Source organism: Oryzias latipes, chromosome 3 (genome assembly GCF_053564925.1).
Source record: "Oryzias latipes strain Hd-rR chromosome 3, Olatipes_Hd-rR_3.1".
NCBI classification, from domain to species: Eukaryota; Metazoa; Chordata; class Actinopteri; order Beloniformes; family Adrianichthyidae; genus Oryzias; species Oryzias latipes.
Window position 1 is genome coordinate 42972878 of NC_136239.1, and position 23134 is coordinate 42996011.

Genomic DNA, 23134 nt, shown 5'->3' on the forward strand with positions numbered 1-23134 from the left:
CTCTGATCACAAACGGGCCGTTCAAGCAAGAAGAGAATGAAAGGAACTGGAGGTTTTCTGCAGAGAAGAATGTTCTGCTTCGCCATCAGAGAACCTGAAGAACCTCGTCCACAAGAGACGCCAAACTGTCATTGGTGAAAAAGGAGTAAATCCAGGAGACAGACCTGGGGGGAACTTCTGAGCTTTAATTTGGAACATTTCTGTTGTCATCAGGATTGTATTCTTTGACAACACATGGCTTCATCCAACCACTAACTATGAGTGGAAATAAAGTAGAAAAATCACCAAGAAACCATCATTTCTTCCAGGGTTATGAGCACAACAGTAAATATTCAGTTATTAAATGTTATCTGCTATTGATCGTCTTCATTCCTTATTTGAGCGAGTGAACATTATTTCCTTTTGGACCATTGAAGTAAGTTCATGTTTTTATTGTGGTCAGCTACAAGCAGCAGGACTCTGACTTCCTCTGAGACCAAAACAGAAATGCTGGAGAACAGATGATCTAAATTTCCAACATGAAAGGTTCTTCAAGCTTCAGTGAAGTTCTGACTAAAATAGTACATGGAGGAAAAACCTGTTTGGTTCTGTTTTAGTTCTAAAAGAGTTCACCTTTTTTCTGGACTGCTGCACAAGATCTTCCAAATCATGTCCACTGGCGGACTGCGATTCCACTGGAGCTGGTCCATTTGGGTCACAGAGGAACCTGGAACCTTCAGGTGCCGGTCCTGCACACGGTGCCGTCACAAGCAGCTTCTACGTCCGCCAGGAGCTTCAGGAGCGATGAAGGGTTGTAAGGGAAAAGCTTTCTGGAGTGCAGCCGAAAGACCACCCCTCTGAGCTCAGACAGACACCGGACAGTTCTGTGCAGCAGATGCTGGTCCACCGGACCTGCAGGGGCTTGTTGCCCGCATGACTGTGACGAGTGTTCTGATGTCAGCGCAGAACTTTCTTCCTCTTTTCCCTCTGCAGACTCATCTGAGCTGTAATATTCTACAAGGCGGAGGGTAGACGATGGACCGGACCCTGAGGTCGATGGTTCAGGGCCGGTCGGTGCTGCCTGAACAAAGAAGCCAGACCCGGCACGCAGGGCTCCGCCCGTACATCCTCCCACAGGCTGCTGCAGCTCCTCTAGGGCTGCGCAGGCGGCGGCGAGGCCCTTCCAGTCTGTTCTGAGGTGTCTGAGGTAACGCACCAGGTACTCCAGGAAGCAGGTCTCACTGCAGATGAGGAAGTCTAGAAGAAGGCTGTGGTCAAAGGAGAAGCTCTGCAGCAGGAGCACAAAGTGACAGTGAGGGTTACAGCCCAGAGAGCAAGCTGCCTCCAACATCTGGGAAGCATCCAGGTCCAAACACCCCCTGGAAAGGAGAACAGTTCAGATGCAGATCCACCGGAGCACCGCTGTCAGCACCATGAGCACATGAGGAGAGAGTGTGGCAGAGTTTCCCCGCTCACCTGTAGCTGAGGAAAACTGAGAGGAAGGCCCTGGCGGCCTCCATCAGGTCATCGTCCTGCTCTCCAAACAGCACGCTGATGTAGCAGCAGAGGTGCTTCACCTGGATCTGAGGGGGGACCCATCGCCTCAAAAAGCCCCACAGATGCTGTAGATACCTGTGGGGCTTTGAAGCTCCTCCCGTTTCTGTCAGAGAAACACAACCTGCTTCAGTCCTGAAACCTGTGTGGACAGTCCCTGCATTCAGCTGCATCTCCCCAAATGCTCTTCGGGGTCCTCTGAATTCACGGTGGGAGGGGGCTGGGTCACATGACACCTATCTGATGCTCAAATGCAGTTTTTCTTTAGGCTGGCTCTAATGTGGACTCACCTCCAGGTCCATCTGTGTGCACGGAGACCTCCAAGGACCTGAGCAGCACCAGGCTGAGCGCTCTCAGCATCACTTCATCTCCTCTCTCCTCTCTGACCCCCCAGGAAAACCGCCTGCCCCCAAAGAACGTGTCCGACTCCACCTGGATGGAGTCCAGCCAGCCGGCATCCACGGCTGCCAGGACGCTCTGGGCCGCATGACCAAATTCAGAGTCTGGGGGGGTGGACAGCCGTCCTCCTGCGGTCCATTCTTCTCCTGCTTTGTGTAGCAGAGCTCTCTTCAGAAGCAGCAGAGTTCTTCGCTTCACAAACGGCTCCAAGGGGAAGCCGACCACCCCCAGGAGCCCCGGCCACTGAGCCCAGCCAAGGTTCTGCGCCCCAGGGCCCGCTTTGCCCCCACACTGAAGGCTGGATGCCATCAGGACTTCCAGCAGATCCAGCAGGAGGCAGAGTGTGGTTCCTCTGTGGGGCAGATGTGAGGCGGTTCTGTCAGGAAGCAGAGCTGAACACAGAGCAGAAATGCTCCGGTGAAGTTCTGCCAGCAGGTTCTCCAGGACGTCTGAGGACAGAACCAGAACTTCAGAGTCCACTGGAAGGTTTACGGGTTAAATAATGAACACAGCTGCACTTTCTTCTGCATATTTGGTTATTTTCATGCAGAAAAAGCAGCACATGGTTTAGAATAAATGTCTAAGGGTAATAATGAAGTATCCTTATAAAAAGATCATTTATTCAATCGGTTCAATATAAACTATTTGAAATTATGATCTAATTATGGTTTTTTCCTTACATTTGTGCAAAAACATATTTGGAGTTTTAGATACTGTCGGAAACAGGCTGTTCACCTTTCAGCATGTCAGGGGTCGTCACAGCCAATTAGCTTTCACCATAGCTGAACGTCCTACTGCCATCACCCCGTATGTGATCCGGGCTGGGGACCGGCACTGGCAGACCCAGACTTGGGTCCCCAAGTGGCTACATAGTTAGGCGTGAAGGCACTGGATGACGCTCATCGCCCCCCCCGGGAATTGAACCCTGATTCCCCATTACTGTTGGAAACAGGCTGTCAGCTTTTCTTTGAGGAAAAACATCAGACTTTGGTGAATGACTGAAAGAAAATGTCTCCTCAGGAGCCGCCCAGTTCTATGTCAGCATACTCCACAGGACGTCTCGCTCGTTAGCTTAATTAGCCAACTAGCCTGCCCCCCCCCCTTGCATCACCGACTGAATTAGCCGCATTGCTAACATGGGTGAGAATCTGCGAGATGATTGGCTGAGACTTCTTCCAGAGGGAGATCTGCGGTTGGTTTGAAACGTTCTCGTGGAAGCCTTGACCAGCTGTGTGTTTGGTGAACAAACAGAACCTTGGTGCATTGGTCAGAATGAGCCTGGCCCGTTCTGTTGCTCTAATCCAAACAGAACCTCGGGTCCACTCTCGGGTTCTGGGGCAGAACCCTGAGGTGAGCTAAGCAAAGCCATGTTTACCTGATGGAGCTCCTGTGAGAACCTTCTTGCAGACTTCTGTCAGAGACCATAGACAGGAGTCCAGCTCGGGTCCAACAGAACAGCTGAGGAAGGTCTGCTCACAGGTCCGGTACCAGGTGGGTGGCACTCTTTCCTGAGAAGGAACAGGACACGCCTCCTGAAAATGTTCTTCCCACAACAAAAACCACTGTTTGGAGCTATGGTACCTACCCCCCTCCTGATCACCCGGACTACCCAGCATGCCGCAGTCTTTGCAGCCAGGTGTGACAACAGTGGGTCGCTGGACTGGAACTGCTCCACCTGTGGAAGATCTCAGGTGTCAAATTCCCGTAAAAGCAGCAGCTGAGCTGGATCACCAACTTCTAAAGGCTTTGAGGTTTCTATTGTGGAGTTATGAATGCGCCATCGTCTGCATAAGCGAGGTTAGCTTTTAGGAAATACAGGCAAAAAAAGGGGATGGACTCATTTACCCAGGAGGAGGGGTAATTCTGTGTACTTCCTTCTGATTGGTGAGCCTGTCTCGTAGGAGGCAATGAGGGTCTCTGTGTGAGCATGCTCCTGTCAATCAGCTGTGAGGAACCCACGCTCTGCCTCTCTCTGGATCAATGATTTCTAATAGTTATGTATTGGCAGTTCCATAGAATGTTGTGTGAACTGTAAATATGGTTATAAATGAGTTTTCAGTGAAGAACCTGCTGGTGAAAGGATGATGGGAAGTTTTTTAATGTTGAAATCCCTCCCTCCTGCAATAAATGGAGGTTTATGCTTTAACGAAACAGCATTTATCTTAATGAACTCCAGTGTGTGAATGAAACAACGGTTACTCTGGAGACAAACGGACTCCATTACCCGATGTGGCCCCGATAGTAGACGTTCTGTCCCGCAGCTCTCTCAGCTGTCTCCATTTTGGGCCAGACAGCAGGTCTTGCTTCTTGGTCGGATTTGTAAAAATCTTGCTTGTAGAAGATCCAAACTCTTCACAACCTGTGCAACTTTGGAAATCTTCCAGAAGACGTCGCGGTAGTGACTCATGGAGAACTGGATTAGGATCTGGCCGTGCCTCCCAGTTTCTCTCCTCCACAGGCGATGTACTGCATCCACAACGATGTCCAACACCAGAGTGCTGTGGCGCGGTCTTTGCCAGGATATCCAGGACTTCTTTCCACACTTTGGATTTATAGTCCTGTATATCGAAAGTTTACTTTTTTGTCAGATTAGCCAGAATCACAACGTTTTCCCGAAGTTTCCTGTCAAAATCGTCAAATCTCTGCGTCAGTTTTCAAATGGCTGCAGTTCCAGCTGACGGCTCACTTTTGGTAGAAACGACTACCGTGTTCGGTGGAACAGAAGGTTTGGTGGGTGGAATCGGAGTTTTCTTGAGTAGCCGGTGAGATACTGCCATTATGTATTCATGGATCAGAGGATCTGCTGTTTATCTGAACGACCATCTGACCAGAAGGAATGCTGAAATCTCAAAACATGCACGGCTTCTCAGGAAGCGTAAGCAGATTGAGAACACTTGGGTTAAAGGCTGCAGGATTCACGTCAAACCACTCGGTCCAGAGGACCGGGCCAAGGTTCTGGTTGTGAGCACCATGAAGGACTTTGAGAAGTGGTTGATCACGGTCGTCTGAAACAACGTGGAGTAATAAATCAAAGAGCCAAATAATTTCAAGAAATATGACACATGGATTCCTCAATTTCTCTGTATGTCTGACGTAACCTGAATAACAGCAGAGTTCTGACCTGCAGACAACTAGACCTCAACTTTCACCGTCGCTGATATCAGCTGAAGAAGGATATGGACCTGAATCTAATGTCTGCAGACATAACATGGAAGAGAACTAATACAGGGCTCCAGACTGCGACCATTTGCTCGCATTTTGCGACCAAAATTTGAGAGTGTGCGACTGAATTTTACATCCAGTCGCACATGCGCGACCAGTAAATTTGCCTCCCCCACCCTCCGTATTTTTTTATTCATTAAACGTGGAAGCGGCCCGTCAATGATCAATGAAATGAGAGATGAAATCATCAATGAGACTCGAGCCCACACGCACGCACGCAGACACACACACACTCGTGAGACTGGAGCACACGCGAGCGCACACTCGCGTGTCATTGAGTGATGCCTGAGGCGGCCAATGCGTGTGAGAAGAATAGGGAAAGTCACTGCAAGTGGCTAAAATTTGTGGAGGGGCGGGGCCTAGAGATAATCGAGTGCGCGTTAACGTCTGTGGGAAGGAAACGGAGACAAATATCATCACAACTTGATATGTGCGTCTGAGCTATGAACAGCTAGCGAACTATTGATTCGTTCTTTCGACCTGCGGCTAGTGTACCAGTGCCAGAGTGTACAGCAGGGGTCTCAAACTCGCGAAGCAAACCACGGCTCTCATGCACGGCTGTAACGACAGCACATCGCTCCCGCGGGAGATGGTCAGCTGAGGAGCATAAATGTCCCACACCTACATGCGTGACAGCTAACGGGGCTCGAACATAAACACGTGTGAGCGACAACACGATTTAGTCTTAGACGCACTGAAAACACGTGTGGAAAATGCAACGATAGACGTGTTTAAGATGAACCAGCGCCCGGGGGGGGGGCATGAAGGCGAAGCTGCAACAGGAAGTTGGAGTTGTCCTTAACATTCAATTTAATAATTATGCCTCTCCCCCTAAGTACGATCTGTGATATTACATCTTTTATAATTATTTCAATGTTTTGTGATGTATGTAGCCTTTTTTTAATCAGTTGGTATTTTAAATTATTTTAATTGATCAGTGAACTACAAAAACCCATCAGGACGCATGTCCCATAATGCATTGTTTTGTAGTCTGTAGGGCAGCTTTCAGTCAGTTCAGTACTAAATTTCCAGCTGTGTTCGGTCAGGTTGGGGTCTTGCTTCCGCCCCTTTCTGGTGATATTTTGGTTTTGATTGACAGGTGATGTTAGAGCAAAAACAAAAATATGTCTCACACCAGGTGATCTGTGCAGCGTTACGTCCATCTGGGTGATCTCAAATTATTGTGCATCTTGGCTGCACCTATTTGGTTTCGCCAACATGAATTTCCATCCCCTAATGTTTACATACATTTAAGTATTGTTCTTAACTGTGAAATGACCGAAAGGTTATTACGGTAATCACTTGTTACTAAAAACTTTTTTTATTCTAAATTTATGGTATATTGTTTACTATTTTTTTTTGTCATGACAGCGATGCTGCTGTCAGTTTACCTTCTTGTTGCATCTTCAAAAGTGCAGAATAAAATCTGACACTGAATTTGAAAAAGCAGATTGTAATTTTTGCATCTATAATTAAAGTATTTATTTACTTTATTCATTTTATTTAGTGTATTTATACTACAGTGGAAATTAGAAGATCTGGTTTGCATGTTGATTTACGGTATGCGCCCCTAAATTTTCAGGTTGTGCCCCTAAAATTTTCATTCAGGGGCCACAGTGCTCCTAGTGAAAAAAGTTAGTCTGGAGCCCTGTAATAACTGTTTAAACCCAGAAAATCGGCTGTTATCAGTAAAAGAAGAAATACCAACCTTGGACAATCGACAGTTATGGACCCTTTTTACTTTTCCCCTACAGCATTACTTTATTATATAAAAAAATAAAATAAAAATACAAAAAAAATATATAAAAATAGTAAAACAAATGATTAATCACTTATTGAAAATTGTTAAATTGATTGACTTTTGATGATATTACTTCACTTTCTCCAAAAATTGATGAATTGATTCATAAATCTTTCCTAATGTAGCATAACTTTGCACATGTTTTTAACTTTTGATACTTGATGAAATTTTGCTATGAAAATTCCTGAAACAGTGTTGTCTGCTTTACTGATATAGTATTATGTTTTATTCATATGAATGACCTTTATAAGTAACATAATCTGCATATATTTCAGATGACTGATCTGCATTTGCCATGTTGATTTCTAAAATAGTTATTTTTGACGTAGTACTTAAGTAATTCATCTTTGTCATGTGCTTTATCGATACCTTATGATTTTTAATTCTGTCTGATAAAACCTAGGAACCGGATATTGATAAATCATGTAATAAAATGGTTATAGTATAACGGGGTGGGATTATATAAGTTCGCTTCCTTCCACTTCCTTTCAAGCAATATTTATTAATATGTCTAATTATCCTAAGTATGATTAGTTACTGTATGAATGTATAACTGATGATTATATTGTTTTTGTGTATTATTTCTATTTTGATCGCTTGAAATAAACCATTTCAAATCAAATCAAATCAAATGGTCATTTGTCGCCATCTCTGGGTTTTTGGGGGGTGGTAGTTAGCTTCTCCGTGGCGTGAGGCTTTTCCAGTGGCGTTCTTTATTTCCAGGAGCTCTTAAGATTTTTGATTTTACTTCCTTTTTCCAGTGGCAGGACTTGATAGTACAAACAAGTAAAAAAAACAGTTTAACGGTTTGAAAACTAGGCCAAAATGAGTATTTTATCAGATTGGAATGGCTCAAAAAAGGTTGTCTGTGCGGACCGCCATGGTGCCGAGCTCCAGTTACATTTTTGTTACGCTGTTGTTGGTTTCCTGTTTGCCTTTTATTAAATAAAACGTAAAAAAATCTGTTAAAAATGTATACCCATTAAAATAACTTCATGTACAGCGTCAATGTTTGACTAAATCTATTTAGAGACTTCCTTTCTTATTTCATATTTTTATGAATAGAAAAGATGACTTTTTATTGATCAATGTTTACATCCAAAATTCTCTGCATTTTATGTTTCAACGTCCATGAAAGAGAGCCCCGCCACTTCCTGTCGTCCACTGAAGCGCTGGTCCAAACAACTCTGCAGCAGGTGGAACCGAACAGAACCCTCTCCACAGTAGGGGTTTTAGCCACGGGCCGTACGGGCGATTGTCTGGGGCGCAAATTTAAAGGGGGCGGCTGCTCAGAGATTGGAAAAACCAAAAACCAAAAAATCTATTATCTATCATATCAGAGCTTGTAACGGCATGAAGCCTGCAAATTGGCGCCTCTGAAGCTGCACGCTCTTTAACCCTTGTACTATCCTATGAACCCCCCCTTCCATTGAGGTGTTCTCCCTACCATGACAAAGGTGGATAAAGGTGGAAAGATTTCATGTAATCCATGGACACCAGTGAAGATCACAAATCATTGAAGAAAAAAGGTTCAGAGCACTGTCTAGTGCGGGGGGGGGGGGGGGGGGGGGACAAGTTTGACACCAAGAGCCGAATTTTTTCACTGTGAGAGTCAAAGAGCCACATCACACACTGACCTGCCAAGACGTACACACAAACACGCAATTAAAGCCGTATTATTTTCCATAACACTCCTCTCCCTACTACACAACAGCAAGTGTTGTACTTGTGTTTATTTCAAGGAAAGTGTCGACCCTCAATACACACATCAATGCAGCTTAGCCAGAGTTAACACAGTTAACCCTGGAGGTCAGACACCCCCTCCACACACACCCACCCACCCACCCACCCACCCACCCACACACACACACACACACACACACACACACACACACAGGCACCTCTCTCTCATCTCATACACACACACACACACACACCCAAACACACACACACACACACACACACACACACTCTCTCTCTCTTTACCTCACTCTGAATAACTGAATATTTCACCATTCATCATTTAACTGCTTATTCTTTGTATCTCAACATTCCCCTTGACCCTCACTCCAACAAATACACAAACATCTGGACAGAACATCCTCCTGGTGTCTGAGTCATTCAGATTCACAATAAACACATTAAATACATTACATTTCAGATGTGTGCAACTTAAATTAATTTTTACCATCATTAGAACATCTTGCTTTTATATGTTTTTTTTATTTAAAATTGAATGACTGACTCTTTGCATCAAAAGCCTTAGGGGCTGAAGGCGGGGCTAACCCCCCAGGCCAGTCGCAGCCTCTCTGATCGGTTCCTTCACGCGAGTGTCGGTCAGAACGGACCGATGCTTTGATTTCACCTGTTTCACTGTAATAAACAGGGACTCACAGACATATACTGAGGAGACCATCACAGCAGCTTAGAGCAGCTCTTTTCCAGACGGGGATTTCTCTGTTCTCCAAAACGTAACAGAGAGATTTCAGTTCAATCATCTCTGGTTCTCTCGCTGCCTCATCAGTGACATGCAGGGATCTCATCAGTCAGTCTCTGCATTAGAGGATCCATGAGAAAAGTGATCTGCGGTCGTTTCTGTCCAGCAGCAGCGTCACGTTCTGCTTTATTCATTGCAGCTTTCTGCTGTGAGCTCCTCAAAGAAGGAAAGTGGGATGATGGACGTTTGGATGTTTGAAAAGCTTCAACTTGTTCATAAAGGAGACGATTTCTGTCAGATCAAGAAGAGTTTTTCATTTTCTCCAGGATCCGTTTTGTTCTTTTCTGCCATAAACAATGTTACTGCATCCAAAAGCTCAGAATAATAAACATAGTGACGCCATTCTGTTCAGTAAAAAAGTAAGAATCTTCCCGTTCTTCCAGAAACGTCCCGTGTTTATCTCTAAACTCTGAATTTCACCATTTTGACCATGAGGGTAACGGTCTGCAGCACATCTAATCTGTATCTATGTGTTCCGACTTTGGGCGTAACCTGCACAAATGATTGGCGGTCACGTCTGTGTCGGGAGCAGCATCAAACACACACACACTGCCAAATTACTTTCATTATTATATATTATTTATTTTTAATACCCTCTGATGGTTTGAGTGTAGTTTAAGAGGGAAAAAATTATGAAATGAGGCACAGTTTATAGAAAATATGATAAAACGCAAAGAGCCGCACGCTCATTGGCCAAGAGCCGCGTGTTCGCCACCCCTGGTCTAGTGCAGTGTTTTTCAACCTTTTTTGAGCCACGGCACACTTTAACCTTGACAAAAATCCCGCGGCACACCAGCATTCAAAAATATAGATAAATTTAAAAAAAAGAAAAAGTTCAGTCTGTATTGATCTACAGCCGCTCTGCAATCTCACATGCATTTTTGTGATAATTGTTGCAGAAAACGCTGGAAGCTGCAGCTGTTTTTTCTAAAAGATTTATTAAAAAATTCAGTCAAAAGATTCAAAAACTGTTTGATGTATGTTCGTTGTTTTAAGACGTTAAGAGGAGAGACTCATTGTGCACTAAGACAGTCACTTTATTGCATCATGGGAGATGTAGTGCCCGTAATCCGCCGACCGCAGAAAGGCCAGCGTCTTTGAGCTTCATGGTTTTGTTCTCTTGTTCCAGTCTGGTACCAGATTCTGTGGAAAGCTACACCGCTAAAGACGAGCTTTAGCTGGTATTTTTGTTGGAACACAGAGACTTTTTTGCACTAAATCGAAACAAGGAAGTGAAGACTTTAACCACTTCTGATTGGTCAGACTGATGACATGTGATTAAGCCTTCAAGAATGATTGGTGGAGACAATTAAAGGGGCGGGACTTTTCCTTACACAGTTATAGCTGCAGCTAAATCGCGTATCCCGTTATTGTTATCAAAATGTCTTTAATAGAATCAAATAAACACAAAGAAAAAATAATTTTCTGATATTTCATATTCTTAACTTCTCAGTGTTTTATCAGGGCCTGTTTGGATGAACAAAGAGCTGATTTCCTGGAGATGGAAAATGCTTTTAGATCAGTTAATGAGGGCAATTTCTCACAGCACACTTGACCATCTCCCACGGCACACTAGTGTGTGTGCCGTGGCACACTGGTTGAAAAACACTGGTCTAGTGGGTCTAGATGACCCAACTCCCAATGTTAATGTGCCTAGGATGGCACAAGAGTTACAAAGGCGCCTTAAATGTGCGTGAAGGAAACGGGGAGGGGCAGGGGGCTCAGGCAGCGGGGGCACAGCTAATGCAGGAAAACAGCTGCAGATCATAAATAAACTACAGATCATTTGTTTCTGAGAGGATGCAGGTTTATGGAGGATTTCTACTGTTGGTGTTGCACAAAATGAGTTCTATGATTTAGTTTGTAATGTTTTCTGAGACATTTCTAAACAGGATTTCACAATAACAGGTTTTCTCTGATGACGTCACACACCAAGACATGAACTGATTGCTAAAAACGCTGCAGGAGTCCAGCTGTAAAAAATGACAAAAGAGCAAAGAAAACAGAATGACTAGATTTATTTCTAATTATTAATATTTCCAGGCTTTGTTTGGTTCTGCAGCATCTTCATGTTTGTATGATTTTATGGAGAGCAAAATATTAAATGTTAATTAAGGTTTAACTTGATTTATTCTGGATTCATATTCCTGTTTTTATTCATATTTATGTTCAAAAAGTTCAGTTTCAAAGGTGTAAAAGTTTAGCTTTAGCGTGTTCAGTAAATGTTTTTCTTGTTCGGCCCAAAACCTAAAGCGTGTTCTGGATTTAGGCCCCCAGTGGGACTGAGTTTGACCCCCCTGTAGTACCAGTTAATGAAATTCATGCATTTGGGGAAAATGACCAAATCAAAATACGGAACACAAAAGGATGTCATGGAGTTGTGCGTGTGTGGGGGGAGGGGACGCTGGGGGGGGGGGGGGTCGCTCGCCCAGTGTAGAACCCCCCCCCAGAACAGAACCGGTGGACTCACGAGCCGCGGCAGCAGATGCTCCTCCCCGAGAAGCCGCAGAAGCTCCTCCCAGAACCAGACGTGCCCGGCCGCCAGCTTCCCGGATTCCAGCACGCGCACGATCTTCGCCACTAGTGAAATGCTGACGCACGCCAGCTCCCACGCGGCGCACTCACGCGCACAGGACAAAATCACGGGAGCCAATTGGGCGGGACTGTGTTTCGGCACGGACCCCCCGAGGAGACACGCGCTCGTGCTCGCTAGTGCGTGAAACGGCTGAGAGGGGGGCTCCATGCATCAGTATGGCGCGCTCAAAGTCCGCGCAGAGCGCGTTTATTGACAGCAGCCGTTTTCTTCTGGGCTTTAAATGGCGGGAGGCAGCAATGAGCGGGTGCAGTAGCGCCACCTACCGTCCTGGGGCGGGAACTACCTAACCAGTCCTTATTTTCTGCCGCCTCCTAATCATTTTTTAATTGAAAAGAAAAAATGGAGGTTTACAATAATTAAGGCATTAGTGTCACATGTTCATAAAATTACAATTACAATGGCCACATATAAATGTAAACAAGAATAATAAAATTAAGTAAAATACTACACAATAATGCCAAAAAAATACAAACAATTAAATAAAAGAAGGGTATTATATGAGCATTATAATGATCACTAACTTAGGGGTAATCAATATGCTGCACAGTATATATGATACCAAGGAGTGTTATGGCAAGTTTATTATTCATGAAGTTTGCAGATGAATAGAATAAAAGCTGAGTTCTTTAAGAAATGTGAAAAATGTTTGATTTTCAGGAATTTACATTAGTGCATTTAGAATTTACCCAGGATTCAGCCTCCTAATAATTGTCCTAACTTCTGTTCATCATTTGTTATTATTAGAACTTCAAAAGATCTATATAAATATATTTTTTAAATAAGAAAATTCAACAAAGCAGGAATTGTAGCCTAATACAATTGTCTTAATATAATACAATACCAGTGATTGTCATACCGCATGTTATCTTCACTGAAAGTGGACAGTTTTCCTGCATTTTTGTTCATAAACTTCAGTAATTTAAAATATAAACAGATCTCTTTATGAAATGTGTTAAATAATGGTTTGATTTGAATCAATCTGCTCTTGTGAATGAAACATTTCCCAGATATTAATCGAGTATTAAAGGAAATTGAAATTTGAATATGAGTTTCCAGTACAGTAACAGCTGCTGATGATGAGTAGAAAGTTTAATAGGAAGTTTTCTGTAATCAAAATCACATTTTAGAAGGAACTCAATGCCCCCTAGATGAGAGAAAATGTTTAAATGAATATCAAACCAAATATTTCTTCCATTTCTTCCAAAGACTCAAGCCAATTTATTTTAATCATCCAAACGTTTAAAGTCTACGGCTTTAAGTCCACCTTGACTGTAATCGTGAATTATTGTTCCTTTTTTTAAAGTTATGAGTTTTGTTTTTCCAGATGAAGTTGTTCTGGTTTATTGCTTTCCTCACAGATTTAGGAGTTGGGAGAGAATATTCTGGATAAACTTTCCAGTTTAGTGAAACACTAGAAACGTCCCGCTGTGACCACATGTTTGACCTTACACTTGTCTAACATTTTCATCTCCTCCATCTCCTGTCATTGGTCGTGTGACGTTTCCTGACATGATTGTTATGGACAACTGACTGATCGGAATGGTGTATTGGCAACAATGCTGAGGTTCAGTTTAAAACCAGATGCTTTAGAGAAGAAATCCACAGATCTCAGGTGTTTGATGACTGTCCGTCATTAATGTGGGCGTGTCTTCTGCCAGCTGCGACCTCTGATCGGAAGATTGCGGGTTGGGTTTCGTGTATTGAAGTGTCCTTGGGCAAGGCACCAGACCACACGATGCTCCTGGTGGTTAGGTTGTGTAGGGCGGCGGGCCTGTCGAAACCCAGCTCTCAATGCTTATGGCTTTTATTCTGAAGGAGCAACGACCGGAAGTCGTTGCGCGCAGCTTCTTCCGCTCAGACTTCGACATTGATTCCGAGTGTTAGTCTGGGAGATGAGCCTTAAGGGGGGCCGCAGTGGCCGCACGCGAGTTCCCTTGGACCCCTGAGGTGGACCCCGGTTCGGCGTCTCAGCTGGGGGAGGGGGGAGGACGGGCACGCGGAGGTCCGCGGCTCCCTGCCCGTCGATTGGCTGACAGACCGTAAGTCTTTGTTTTACAGTGATTCCTCACGGAGGAGCCGAAATTTACCGAGACTTACCGACACTCGAGCCACTCCGGTAGCTCCAGCGGTCGCATGGCCGCCAGAGAGCTGCTACACAACAACCGACATTGTTTGTTTGTTTAAAAAGCGGGGGGAGGGGGGGTCGTCTGATTTGGGACCGGATTCCCCTCAGTGACCCAGTTTTGTTTACCTTTGTTGATCTTTGTGTGCTCCTCTGAGGAGTTAGCCTTTCTGGTAACCAGGGTAACCGCCTCAGCTGGTCTTCTTACCTTTGAGGTAGGGAGGATGGAGACTCCTCCCCCTCAGCGGCTCCAGAGGCGCCTTCAGGATCTCCTCTGACAGAACATCTGACCTCCTCTCAGATGATAAAATGTTGTTTGGGCCAAAAAACCTCTGGCAGGTTCTGCTGAAACAGACGGTGGCAGAAAAGACAGTTTTAGGGAATTCTGACAGAAGTCGGTGAGGACTTTGGGGAAGGACAGTGTCATGACTTTGTTGGTCCTCAGAGGTAGTTGTTACAAGAAAGATGCGGGGGGAGGCGTCTTCCCCGTAGAGCTTTGTGAACGAGAAGAGGGAAGACCAACCTATCCGTCCACAATGGTGAGTGGAAAACTCTGCACTGGAGGCTGGGAGCCATTTTATAGATTATGGCCCCCTAATGGGGAGTCATCTTCACCAGAGAATGAATGAAGCTCTGTTCCCATGAAGGAACCCCAGTCTGGCTTTAACTTCAGCCTGCAGGCTGCTGATGTGAGGAGTGAAAGAGTGGTCCAGCCAGAGACCAAGGTGTTTGCAAATGCTGACAAAGCAGATCTGAGCCGTCCACGCTGGTGGTCTTGTAGGGACAGCTGACGCTATTCTTCTGGGTGAAAAACATGGAGGTGAGACGCAGATGAAGGTTGTGAGAAGACTTCTGGACAGAGGTGAGGCTGAGGTGGAGGGCGGATACTGCAGAGTGAAATACGGGCCAGATGAGAAAATGATGGTATCATCCGCATAGAGATGCAGCTGAGAAGCCCCGATAGCTTTAGCTACATCATTTATGTATATAAGAACAAGGTCAGGCCCAAGGTGGAACCTTGAGAGACACCCTGTGAGATGATGAGGGAGTCGGACATGAAGCTTTCTGTCTTCACTTGTTGTACACGGTTACTGAGGTAGCTGGGAAACCGTTTGATGCAGCGTCGACACAGACCAATGCTGGAGAGACTCTGCAGGAGGACTGAGTGGTTTAGGATGTCAAACGCCTCGGCCAGATCTATACATGCAGACCTGTTTATTGTCCACTGAGGCAATGAAGACCTGAAGGACTTTCAGGGATGCAGCCAAGTCCAGTCCTGAACCCTGACTGCAGATCTGACAGGATGTGGTTAAAGTCCATGAAGTGGATTAGCTGTTTGAGAACCAACTTCTCTTAGAGTTTAGCCAGGCATGACAGGATGGATAGAGGCCTGTAGCTGTTCCTACAGCACTTAGCTCATCCTGTACCGTGGGTGTCAGCCGCTCCGCTCCTGCGTCATCTCTGGATCCCACGGTGGGGTTTTGTTCCACATTTCCCAGTTCTCAGTGTCTCAGAGGAACACCTGCTGAAGGGTCTGGATTCTGGCAGCAAACAGGAGGAAAGAGGTGGAGCTGCTTCTGGTTGTAGACGTCTGTGGCTGGGGAGCTAAGTCCACATCTTTAAAAGAATTGCCCCGCCTCCTCACGGTCCTAACCCCGGTTGAGTTCTGTTTCAGGTGTTCTGGTGTGAGATGGTGGAATAAATGCTGACTCACTGCGACAGGATGCTGAACCATCACTGCAGAGGGGGCGTGGAACTCCGGGATGAGCTGCAGATCCAGGCCGCAGTGGCTGCAGGGGACGTCTGCACCGTCAGGAGGATGCTGGAGCAGGGCTACTCTCCCAGGATACGGGACGCCAACGGCTGGACGCTGTTGCACTTCTCTGCTGCCAAAGGAAAGGAGAGATGCGTTCGGGTGTTTTTGGAACACGGAGGTCAGAGGCATTTTTCAGCACTAGGGGGCAGTAATGTCCCCACCTTAGCTCAAATATGCTCCAAACCCAGTCCTGGCAGTTTTAAATGAGGCGGTGTGTCACCGCCACAGGAAACTCTGGAGCCTCCTTTGTTAGAGCAGAGGAGGCGACTGCAGGGTTCTTCTCCTGTTTTCTGATGGTTTCGGTCTTTCTAGAGCTCAGATCAGGTTCTTCTGCTGTCAGCCCGCCGTGGGCCTCTTTGACCCTGCCACTTCTTCTCTCCACAGCCGACCCGACCGTGAAGGACTTGATTGGCGGCTTCACAGCTCTTCACTACGCGGCCATGCACGGCCGCGCTCGCATTGCCCGCCTCATGCTGGAGTCCGAGTTTTGTCCCGATATCATCAACGCAAAGAGCAATGACGGCTGGACGCCGCTTCACGTAGCGGCCCATTATGGCCGGGACTCCTTTGTGCGCCTCCTCCTGGAGTTCCGGGCAGAGGTGGACCCACTGAGCGATAAAGGGACCACGCCACTGCAGCTTGCCATCATCCGAGAGCGCTCCAGCTGTGTGCGCATCCTGCTGGACCACAGCGCAAACATCGACATCCAGAACGGCTTCCTGCTGCGCTACGCCGTCATCAAGGGAAACCACATGTACTGTCGCATGTTTTTGCAGAGGGGAGCGGACACTAACCTTGGCCGCCAGGAGGACGGCCAGACCCCGCTGCATTTGTCAGCCCTGAGGGACGACGTCCTGTGCGCTCAGATGCTCTACATGTACGGCGCCAACACCAACACCAGGAACTACGAGGGCCAAACGCCAGCAGCCGTGTCCGCCACCATGTCCGCCATCAGCCGGCCCTGTCTGGACTTCCTGCTGGAGGTGACACGTAAGTGCCCCTATTTCTGCCCCAACTCTGGAGGTCCAAACACCGAGGTTCCCTCTATGAAGCAGGAGCCTGTTCTGCTTTTAGATCAATCTGGATGGATCGTAGGAACAGAAATTGATTTATTGATTAGGTCTAGGAGAGCAACGGAACACAAAAGACGCCTGTACAGCAAAGTACATTATTGGGTATTGCATCTTGGAAAAGGACCAAAGTATATTTAAGGAAAAAAGCAAGACCAGCAGGGGAAGTCAGAATGTACAACTCTTTGACTGTGTCCCTGCTGCCATAAGCCCCTCCCAATGGTTACATACGGAGCAGCGGGTTTCTCCTGCCGCTGTGGCGGGACGCTAAAAGCTGCCGTCATTCAGACGCTGCTGCTCCTCTCTGCAGTGATGTCACAAATCCCCACACGTGCGCTGCTCTCTGAACATTCGCGTAAAACCTTTGGCGGTAGCTCCTCCCACACGCGTCGGGAGTGTCTGGTTTATGAACACACTTTTGAACTCGCCCCGACGTGCAGCGACTTTGACGCATGTTAAGACAACAGGAGGAATTGAATGTGCGAACAGTTGTCTGAAGATTTGCTTTTGGAGTTTTTGACATACGGGTGGCATTTTTCTAATGAAACAGAACAAATGTTATAAAAAAATCATTTAATTTCTGAGTTTTTCTCCTTTTAAATCGCTGTCAAACTGTGTAAAGACTCTGAATTATTGAGCCGTTGTGATGTCACAAAGACCCAAAAACACATGCACACGCCTCCTGATCTGCCCCGTCCATCAGCTCAGGTGCAGCAGCAGAGAAGATGCACATGGGTGCGTTTGCCGCATGAATTTTAAGTGTGTCTAAGACTGGATTCCTTTGTTGACCTCACATATGTAAAGGGAAAGTCCCGTTGGCTGTCACGCTTCTAGGCATGTGAAATGTGTTCTCCGCATGTGACCCCTCCCCTGGAGGAGCGGTGAGCTGCAGGAACAGCCGCACACGTTGGTGCTTTAAAGTAACCCGTAATCCTAAACTTAACCCTTCCTCTGAGTCTGATTTGGAAAATGGAACTGTCACTTTCTTTCTGGCCTTTCATTTTATTTGCTGTTAAGGTAATTCAACAGTCAGCTAGTGTAACCGGATCACTTCTGTGTTGTGTTTAAGGAATCAAAAGATGTTGGGACACAGCAGCACCCTTGGAGACCACCTCCATTTGTTGCAGATCTGTCGATTTCCCAAAAAGAAAATAGAAACCACTGTTAGCGACCCGTAATGGCTCTTACATGATGAGAGGTAGAGGGAGCTCAGCTAATTCTTACACGGAAATAAAGCGTCAACATCTATAACGTTTTTGTATCTTTCATAACAGATTTCAAATAATAACAGTATATTGGACATAACTGACATAAAATGAGGATTCACATTGCTAACGTCACAGGACGCCCACCTCTCCTGCTGGACAACAAAACAGAGAGGGGGGAGGGAAAGCAAGTGGCAAACATGATGGGAAAACCAGCGAAGAACACAGCAGCGTCTGGTTCACACATTTGTTCTGTCGTTGCACAAATTGTTCAAAAAGTGTCCATTTGGAACCAAAAAGATGTCACTTTTCAGCGTTTCTTTATCGCTAAAGAGAAACTTCGGGGACCATCAGTCGGTGTCTGTGCCCCCCCTTGTCGAATTTTTTCCCTCATGAAAGACTAATGTTACCTTTGACCCCTGTAGAGAACTGACCCCTGTAGAGAACTGACTTCTGTAGAAGACTGACCTCTGTAGAGAACTGACCCCTGTGGAGAACAGACCTCTGTGGAGAACTGACTTCTGTAGAAAACTGACCCCTGTAGAGAACTGACCCCTGTAGAGAACTGACCCCTGTAGAGAACTGACCCCTGTAGAGAACTGACCCCTGTAGAGAACTGACCTCTGTAGAGAACTGACCCCTGTAGAGAACTGACCTCTGTAGAGAACTGACCCCTGTAGAGAACTGACCCCTATAGAGAACTGACCCCTGTAGAGAACTGACCTCTGTAGAGAAATGACCTCGGTAGAGAAATGACCCCTGTAGAGAACTGACCTCTGTAGAGAACTGACCTCGGTAGAGAATTGACCCGTATGGTGCTTCACCTGTGCTCCTGTCTTCTTTTTTATGGTTTGTTCTTCAGAAAGAAGCAAAACTAGTTGGAGTTCTGCAGATGTAGCACAAACACCCAAAAAACATCTGACCTCAAGTCCAAACCTTTGCTCTTTTCTCCGTTTCCATTTCAGGACAACCTCGCACTCTTCAGGACTTGTGTCGGATAGAAATCCGTCACTGCATTGGCCTGCAGAGCCTGAAGTCGCTGGAGGATCTTCCCATTGCCAAAGTTATGAAAGACTATTTACAGCACAAGTTTGACATTTAATGCAGCAGCTGTTTCTCACTGACCTGAAGGACACTCCTCCACATCCTTCTGTCTTATTTATTTGCATTCGATGCCCATATCTGTGGGATGTTTGGGGGGGTTGAAAGCAACCAGGCCTTCCTTCTTTCTGCATGTACAGACGCAGGCTTCACATACTGGTTTTAGGTCTCAGCCCCAGGTGACTGTTGGGTTTGGGATCTGTGTGAAGAATGAAACTGGGTCAGATTGACCTTATTTTCTCCATGTTTGTATAATAAGAGACTTTTTTCTGAATAAAAATGATTTTTTAATCTTTCGTGGAGTTTGTGAAAAATGTTCTTGCCCAACATATTTCTATGGAACATCTAAGTGGTTTGTGGAGAGCTTGAGCTCTTCCTCAAATTGATTATTGGTTTGTGACAGCTCAGGGTGTTGGGTGGAGTTTTCCTCCTTTGTGTGATTGACTGTCCTCAGGTTTGAGTTTGTCCTCTAAGACAGTCTGGCAGAATCTCTTCAGACACCTTATGGTTCATGAACAGAAGATAGTTTCACTAAATCTAGAGGACGTAAGCATGACATCATCAGTCAGTCAGGTTGACTGGGAGTAATGGACTGGATTGGGTCCGTCCATCTAAGGTAAGGTCCACCCCTTACAGTAAAATGTTGGAGATTGGCTGTAGGGACTGACTTGTCCATCATAGAATCTTGTTTCCTTTGGCCGTTTCCCTTCAGGGTCTCCCCAGCCAATCAGCTTCCTCCGTCTGTCTCCTGCATCTTCTACCAGCAGCTACCTTCATGTCCTCCTTCATCCAGAATCCTCCTCTCTGGTCTTCTTCTGGACTCAGCATCCTTCAGTCTCTCCTCTGGACATGTCCCAACCATCTCCAGAACCCTCTGTCCTCATTCCTGATCCATCCTGGTCCCTCCCAGAGAGAACCTCATCTTCATCTCTGCTTCCTGTCTTCCTCAGTGTCTCTAAGAAACAACATGGCTGCTCTCTTCTTCAATTCTTTTCCACTTTCTCTGTTCCTCTGGACTGTTGACCCTAGATCCTTCAGATCCTCCTCCTTCTTCATTTCTTCTTCCTGTAACCTCACTCGTCCTCTTGGGTTCCTCTCATCATTGGATCCGATTCAATACAGTGGATCCAGATCCTCTGTCCTAAAGTGGATCCAGATCCTCTTCATCCAAACTTCCAGACAGAAATTCCTGCTCCTGAACAGTTTTCCAGATTCTTGGATTTCTTCCAGATCATCAAGTTAATGAAATCTGTGTCCAAACCAACAAGTAAACTAGAATGAATGTCAAATCCATTCACATGTTAGTTTCCTAAAGTTCACCACTGTTGTTTTTCCACATCCAAAGAATCCAAAGGGAACATTCTTAGAACATTCTAGACACTGGACGGTCACATGACTTTATTCAAAGTCTGTCCACACATTGGACTGGAATGATGGACGGATCCGTGACTGATGGGATTTTCCAATGTTGAAATAATTGATTTCTCTGAAATGAAAACATTTTTTATGGGACAGAAATTGATTAATCCCTACACCTCTACTTTAAATGCTTTCATCTTCTTCTCATCAGGACTGAAAAAGCAAAAGATTAAACTATAACCGGAAACTACAACCTTCAGCCTCCTCGCGGCTCCGCCTCCGGCTTCCCGGTTCACCGGCGGGGTTCCATTAGTGTCCCGTCCATTGTTCCGGTATGAGTTCGGGTCGGCCCGGATCTCTCTGACTGGTGCAACTGGATCAGACCCCCCCCCCCCCCCCCCTCCACTCCACCCCACCCCATCACCAGAGCTCGGGAGACGACAGTTTCAGTTCGGTCCACGTGCCTTACTTTGAAAAATAACCCGGAAGTGAAACGCTCTCTTTTATTTTGGAAAAAGGTCAGCGGACGTTCTGATTTTGAAAGAAGAAGTAAGACAAATCGTCTGAAACAATCTGAACTTTGAAAAAAGCAGGCCGGAAAGCAGGTTCGGGTGAGTGGTGAGGGGGGCACGAGCTCTTAGGGAGAACTGGGACGGACAGTCTTTTGGACTTTAATGATACCGAACCGAGCCTTCTGACTATTTTTTTCTGCTTTATATATTTTTATTTGGAAAGAGTAAAAAACAACAAGCCGAAGAAGTTCTGGGGCCTGTTTCAGAAAGGAGGTTCAACCAACTCTGAGGTTGAACTTGAACTCCGAGTTGGTCAATCGGGAAATTAACAACTCTGAGTTTTCTGTTTCAGAGAAGCTGATCCGAGTTAGATCAATCAACTCTGAGTGGACTGATTCGGAGGTGAGCGTGAGCACCGCGACTATAAGAAGCCATTATCAATGGATCGCAGATATCACGAGTCACCATGGCAACAGTAGAAAAAAAGAGGTCTGCATATTTTTCGCCAGCTGAACTTGACGTGCTGCTGCAGAGTTACAGTGAATATGAGCAGATATTCCAGAAGAAAAGCAACACCGCTGCATCTGCAAAACAGAGACAGTTAGCGTGGAAAACATAGCTGCTCAAGTTAATGCCTAAGTTTGCATTTAAATCATTGTTATAAAATATTGACTGCAATAATTTTTTAAATAGCGTACGGTGTGAAATAAAAAATGGTGATATTTAGGTGTACTTTTGAAGTGTTATTCCTGGTGTAATTGCATGAAATGAGGTTTCTTCGTTTTTTCCGGAATCCGTTTTTTTTGGGAGTTTTTCCTTACCGCGAAGGGGGGTCTAAGGGCAGGGATGCCAGTATAGCTTAGTCAGTTTGTTAGTTCATTTTAGTATTTTTCTATTGAACTCTTTGTATTCGTGATCCTTTTGATTTCATGTTTTACTTCGAAGCCCATCGAGACGACTGTTGTTGTGATTTTGGGCTATACAAATAAAATTGAATTGAATTGAATTGAATTGAATTGAATTGAATTGAAATGCTGCATAGTGTACAGAACCAATCTGGGGGGGGGTGCATTTAACGTCGGTAATGTTTAGAGGACTTTTTTGTTAACCTTCCCCTCTTGCAAACGTTGGTCAGTTTAATATTAATACATGCAATTGTGTTTTTAAAAGTGAACTTTTGTCTACTGTTGAACCTTTCGCTGGGCGAAGACTTCTCCTTTCTTTTCTCTCGTCTTTCCGACCGTGGTCAGAAGCGCAGGGGAGATTTCCTTCAGGGCCGAAGGGAATTCTCCTTCGGGGTTCACTTCCTGTTGGAAACCCTCAACCTCCAGAGCGGATTAAGAATGACTCCAAAACAGTTATTCTGGGAATGACACCTTCTCTTTATTTAACGAAGTGCTCCGTCCTCCGAACACCCCCCCCCCCCCCCCATCTGCACCTGCAATCGCCCCTCCCCTTGTCTCTCGTGGATCGCACCCCGCTCAGCACACACACGCTGCAACACTACCCTTGTATTGATCAAGTGGTATAGGTTTATATGGGATTAAGAAAGTAAGCAGTGCTAGAAAATTGTGTTTCCAAAAATTAATTGTTACATTAATCTAATTCAATGTCCCTGATTTCATTTTCATGTAGTTGCAATCCTGCAGGAATTAAAAGAACATGGCAGCAGCTAAAAGTGAAAAAAAAAATCGAGTCTTCTCAAAATCCTTGTAAATGTAATTCTCTACAAATTAATGCAGCCTCCTCGTCTATTGGGTTCTCCAAAAAAGGACAAGCCATTCTTGTCACTTAGACCGTCTCTGTGTGACAGAGATTTGGGCAATGAAGGTTAAAGCGAAAAATACCGCTTCGTCCTTAAAAAGGGGAGGGGACCGGCATAAACTTTGAGTTTGGAGAAT

At 45.5% G+C, this 23134-nt stretch overlaps 3 protein-coding genes across 9 annotated transcripts in view; 2 read left to right on the forward strand and 1 right to left on the reverse strand.

The window, feature by feature from the left end:
• Positions 1–165: 165 nt before the first annotated feature.
• lins1 (lines homolog 1) lies at positions 166–12423 on the reverse strand. Of its 2 annotated transcripts, none has more exons than XM_078944868.1 (6): positions 11923–12423; positions 3518–3607; positions 3308–3440; positions 1824–2381; positions 1456–1639; positions 166–1358 (listed from the first exon to the last, which is right to left on the reverse strand). In XM_078944868.1, exons 1-6 carry the CDS (start codon positions 12193–12195, stop codon positions 716–718), a joined length of 1881 nt encoding a protein of 626 aa, XP_078800994.1. In that variant the 5' UTR covers positions 12196–12423; the 3' UTR covers positions 166–715. The 2 variants fall into 2 exon arrangements, with proteins under 2 accessions (XP_078800994.1, XP_078800995.1); XM_078944869.1 differs by lacking the exon at positions 11923–12423 and adding an exon at positions 4157–4197.
• Positions 12424–13404: 981 nt separating this feature from the next.
• On the forward strand, positions 13405–19653 carry asb7 (ankyrin repeat and SOCS box containing 7). Of its 2 annotated transcripts, none has more exons than XM_078944871.1 (4): positions 13405–14087; positions 15846–16104; positions 16371–16976; positions 19227–19653. In XM_078944871.1, the coding sequence occupies exons 2-4, from the start codon at positions 15873–15875 to the stop codon at positions 19361–19363; spliced, it is 975 nt and encodes a 324-aa protein (XP_078800997.1). In that variant the 5' UTR covers positions 13405–14087; positions 15846–15872; the 3' UTR covers positions 19364–19653. The 2 variants fall into 2 exon arrangements, with proteins under 2 accessions (XP_078800997.1, XP_078800996.1); XM_078944870.1 differs by having other exon boundaries at positions 13548–14087; positions 15893–16104.
• Positions 19654–21177: 1524 nt separating this feature from the next.
• The window catches only part of lrrk1 (leucine-rich repeat kinase 1), a 66395-nt gene continuing 64438 nt past the window's right edge, over positions 21178–23134 (forward strand). The window contains exons 1-2 of one of the 5 annotated variants that reach the window (XM_078944848.1): positions 21194–21332; positions 21586–21635. The gene's annotated coding sequence lies outside the window, so the exon portion shown is untranslated. Of the gene's footprint in view, positions 21636–23134 lie in introns of all 5 variants that reach the window. The other 4 variants (XM_078944850.1, XM_078944845.1, XM_078944846.1 and 1 more) reach the window with 4 other exon arrangements.

Excerpts from the sequence above, each read along its gene's own strand:
- lins1 (XM_078944868.1), bottom strand. The coding sequence starts at position 12,195 with ATGGAGCCCCCCTCTCAGCCGTTTCACGCACTAGCGAGCACGAGCGCG. Across the intron at positions 3,608-11,922 it reads AGCATCTGCTGCCGCGGCTC|GTGGAGCAGTTCCAGTCCAG; the intron begins GTGAGTCCACCG and ends GATCTTCCACAG. Across the intron at positions 1,640-1,823 it reads GCACACAGATGGACCTGGAG|AAACGGGAGGAGCTTCAAAG; the intron begins GTGAGTCCACAT and ends TTTCTCTGACAG.
- asb7 (XM_078944871.1), top strand. The coding sequence starts at position 15,873 with ATGCTGACTCACTGCGACAGGATGCTGAACCATCACTGCAGAGGGGGC. Across the intron at positions 16,105-16,370 it reads GGTGTTTTTGGAACACGGAG|CCGACCCGACCGTGAAGGAC; the intron begins GTCAGAGGCATT and ends TTCTCTCCACAG. Across the intron at positions 16,977-19,226 it reads CTTCCTGCTGGAGGTGACAC|GACAACCTCGCACTCTTCAG; the intron begins GTAAGTGCCCCT and ends TTTCCATTTCAG.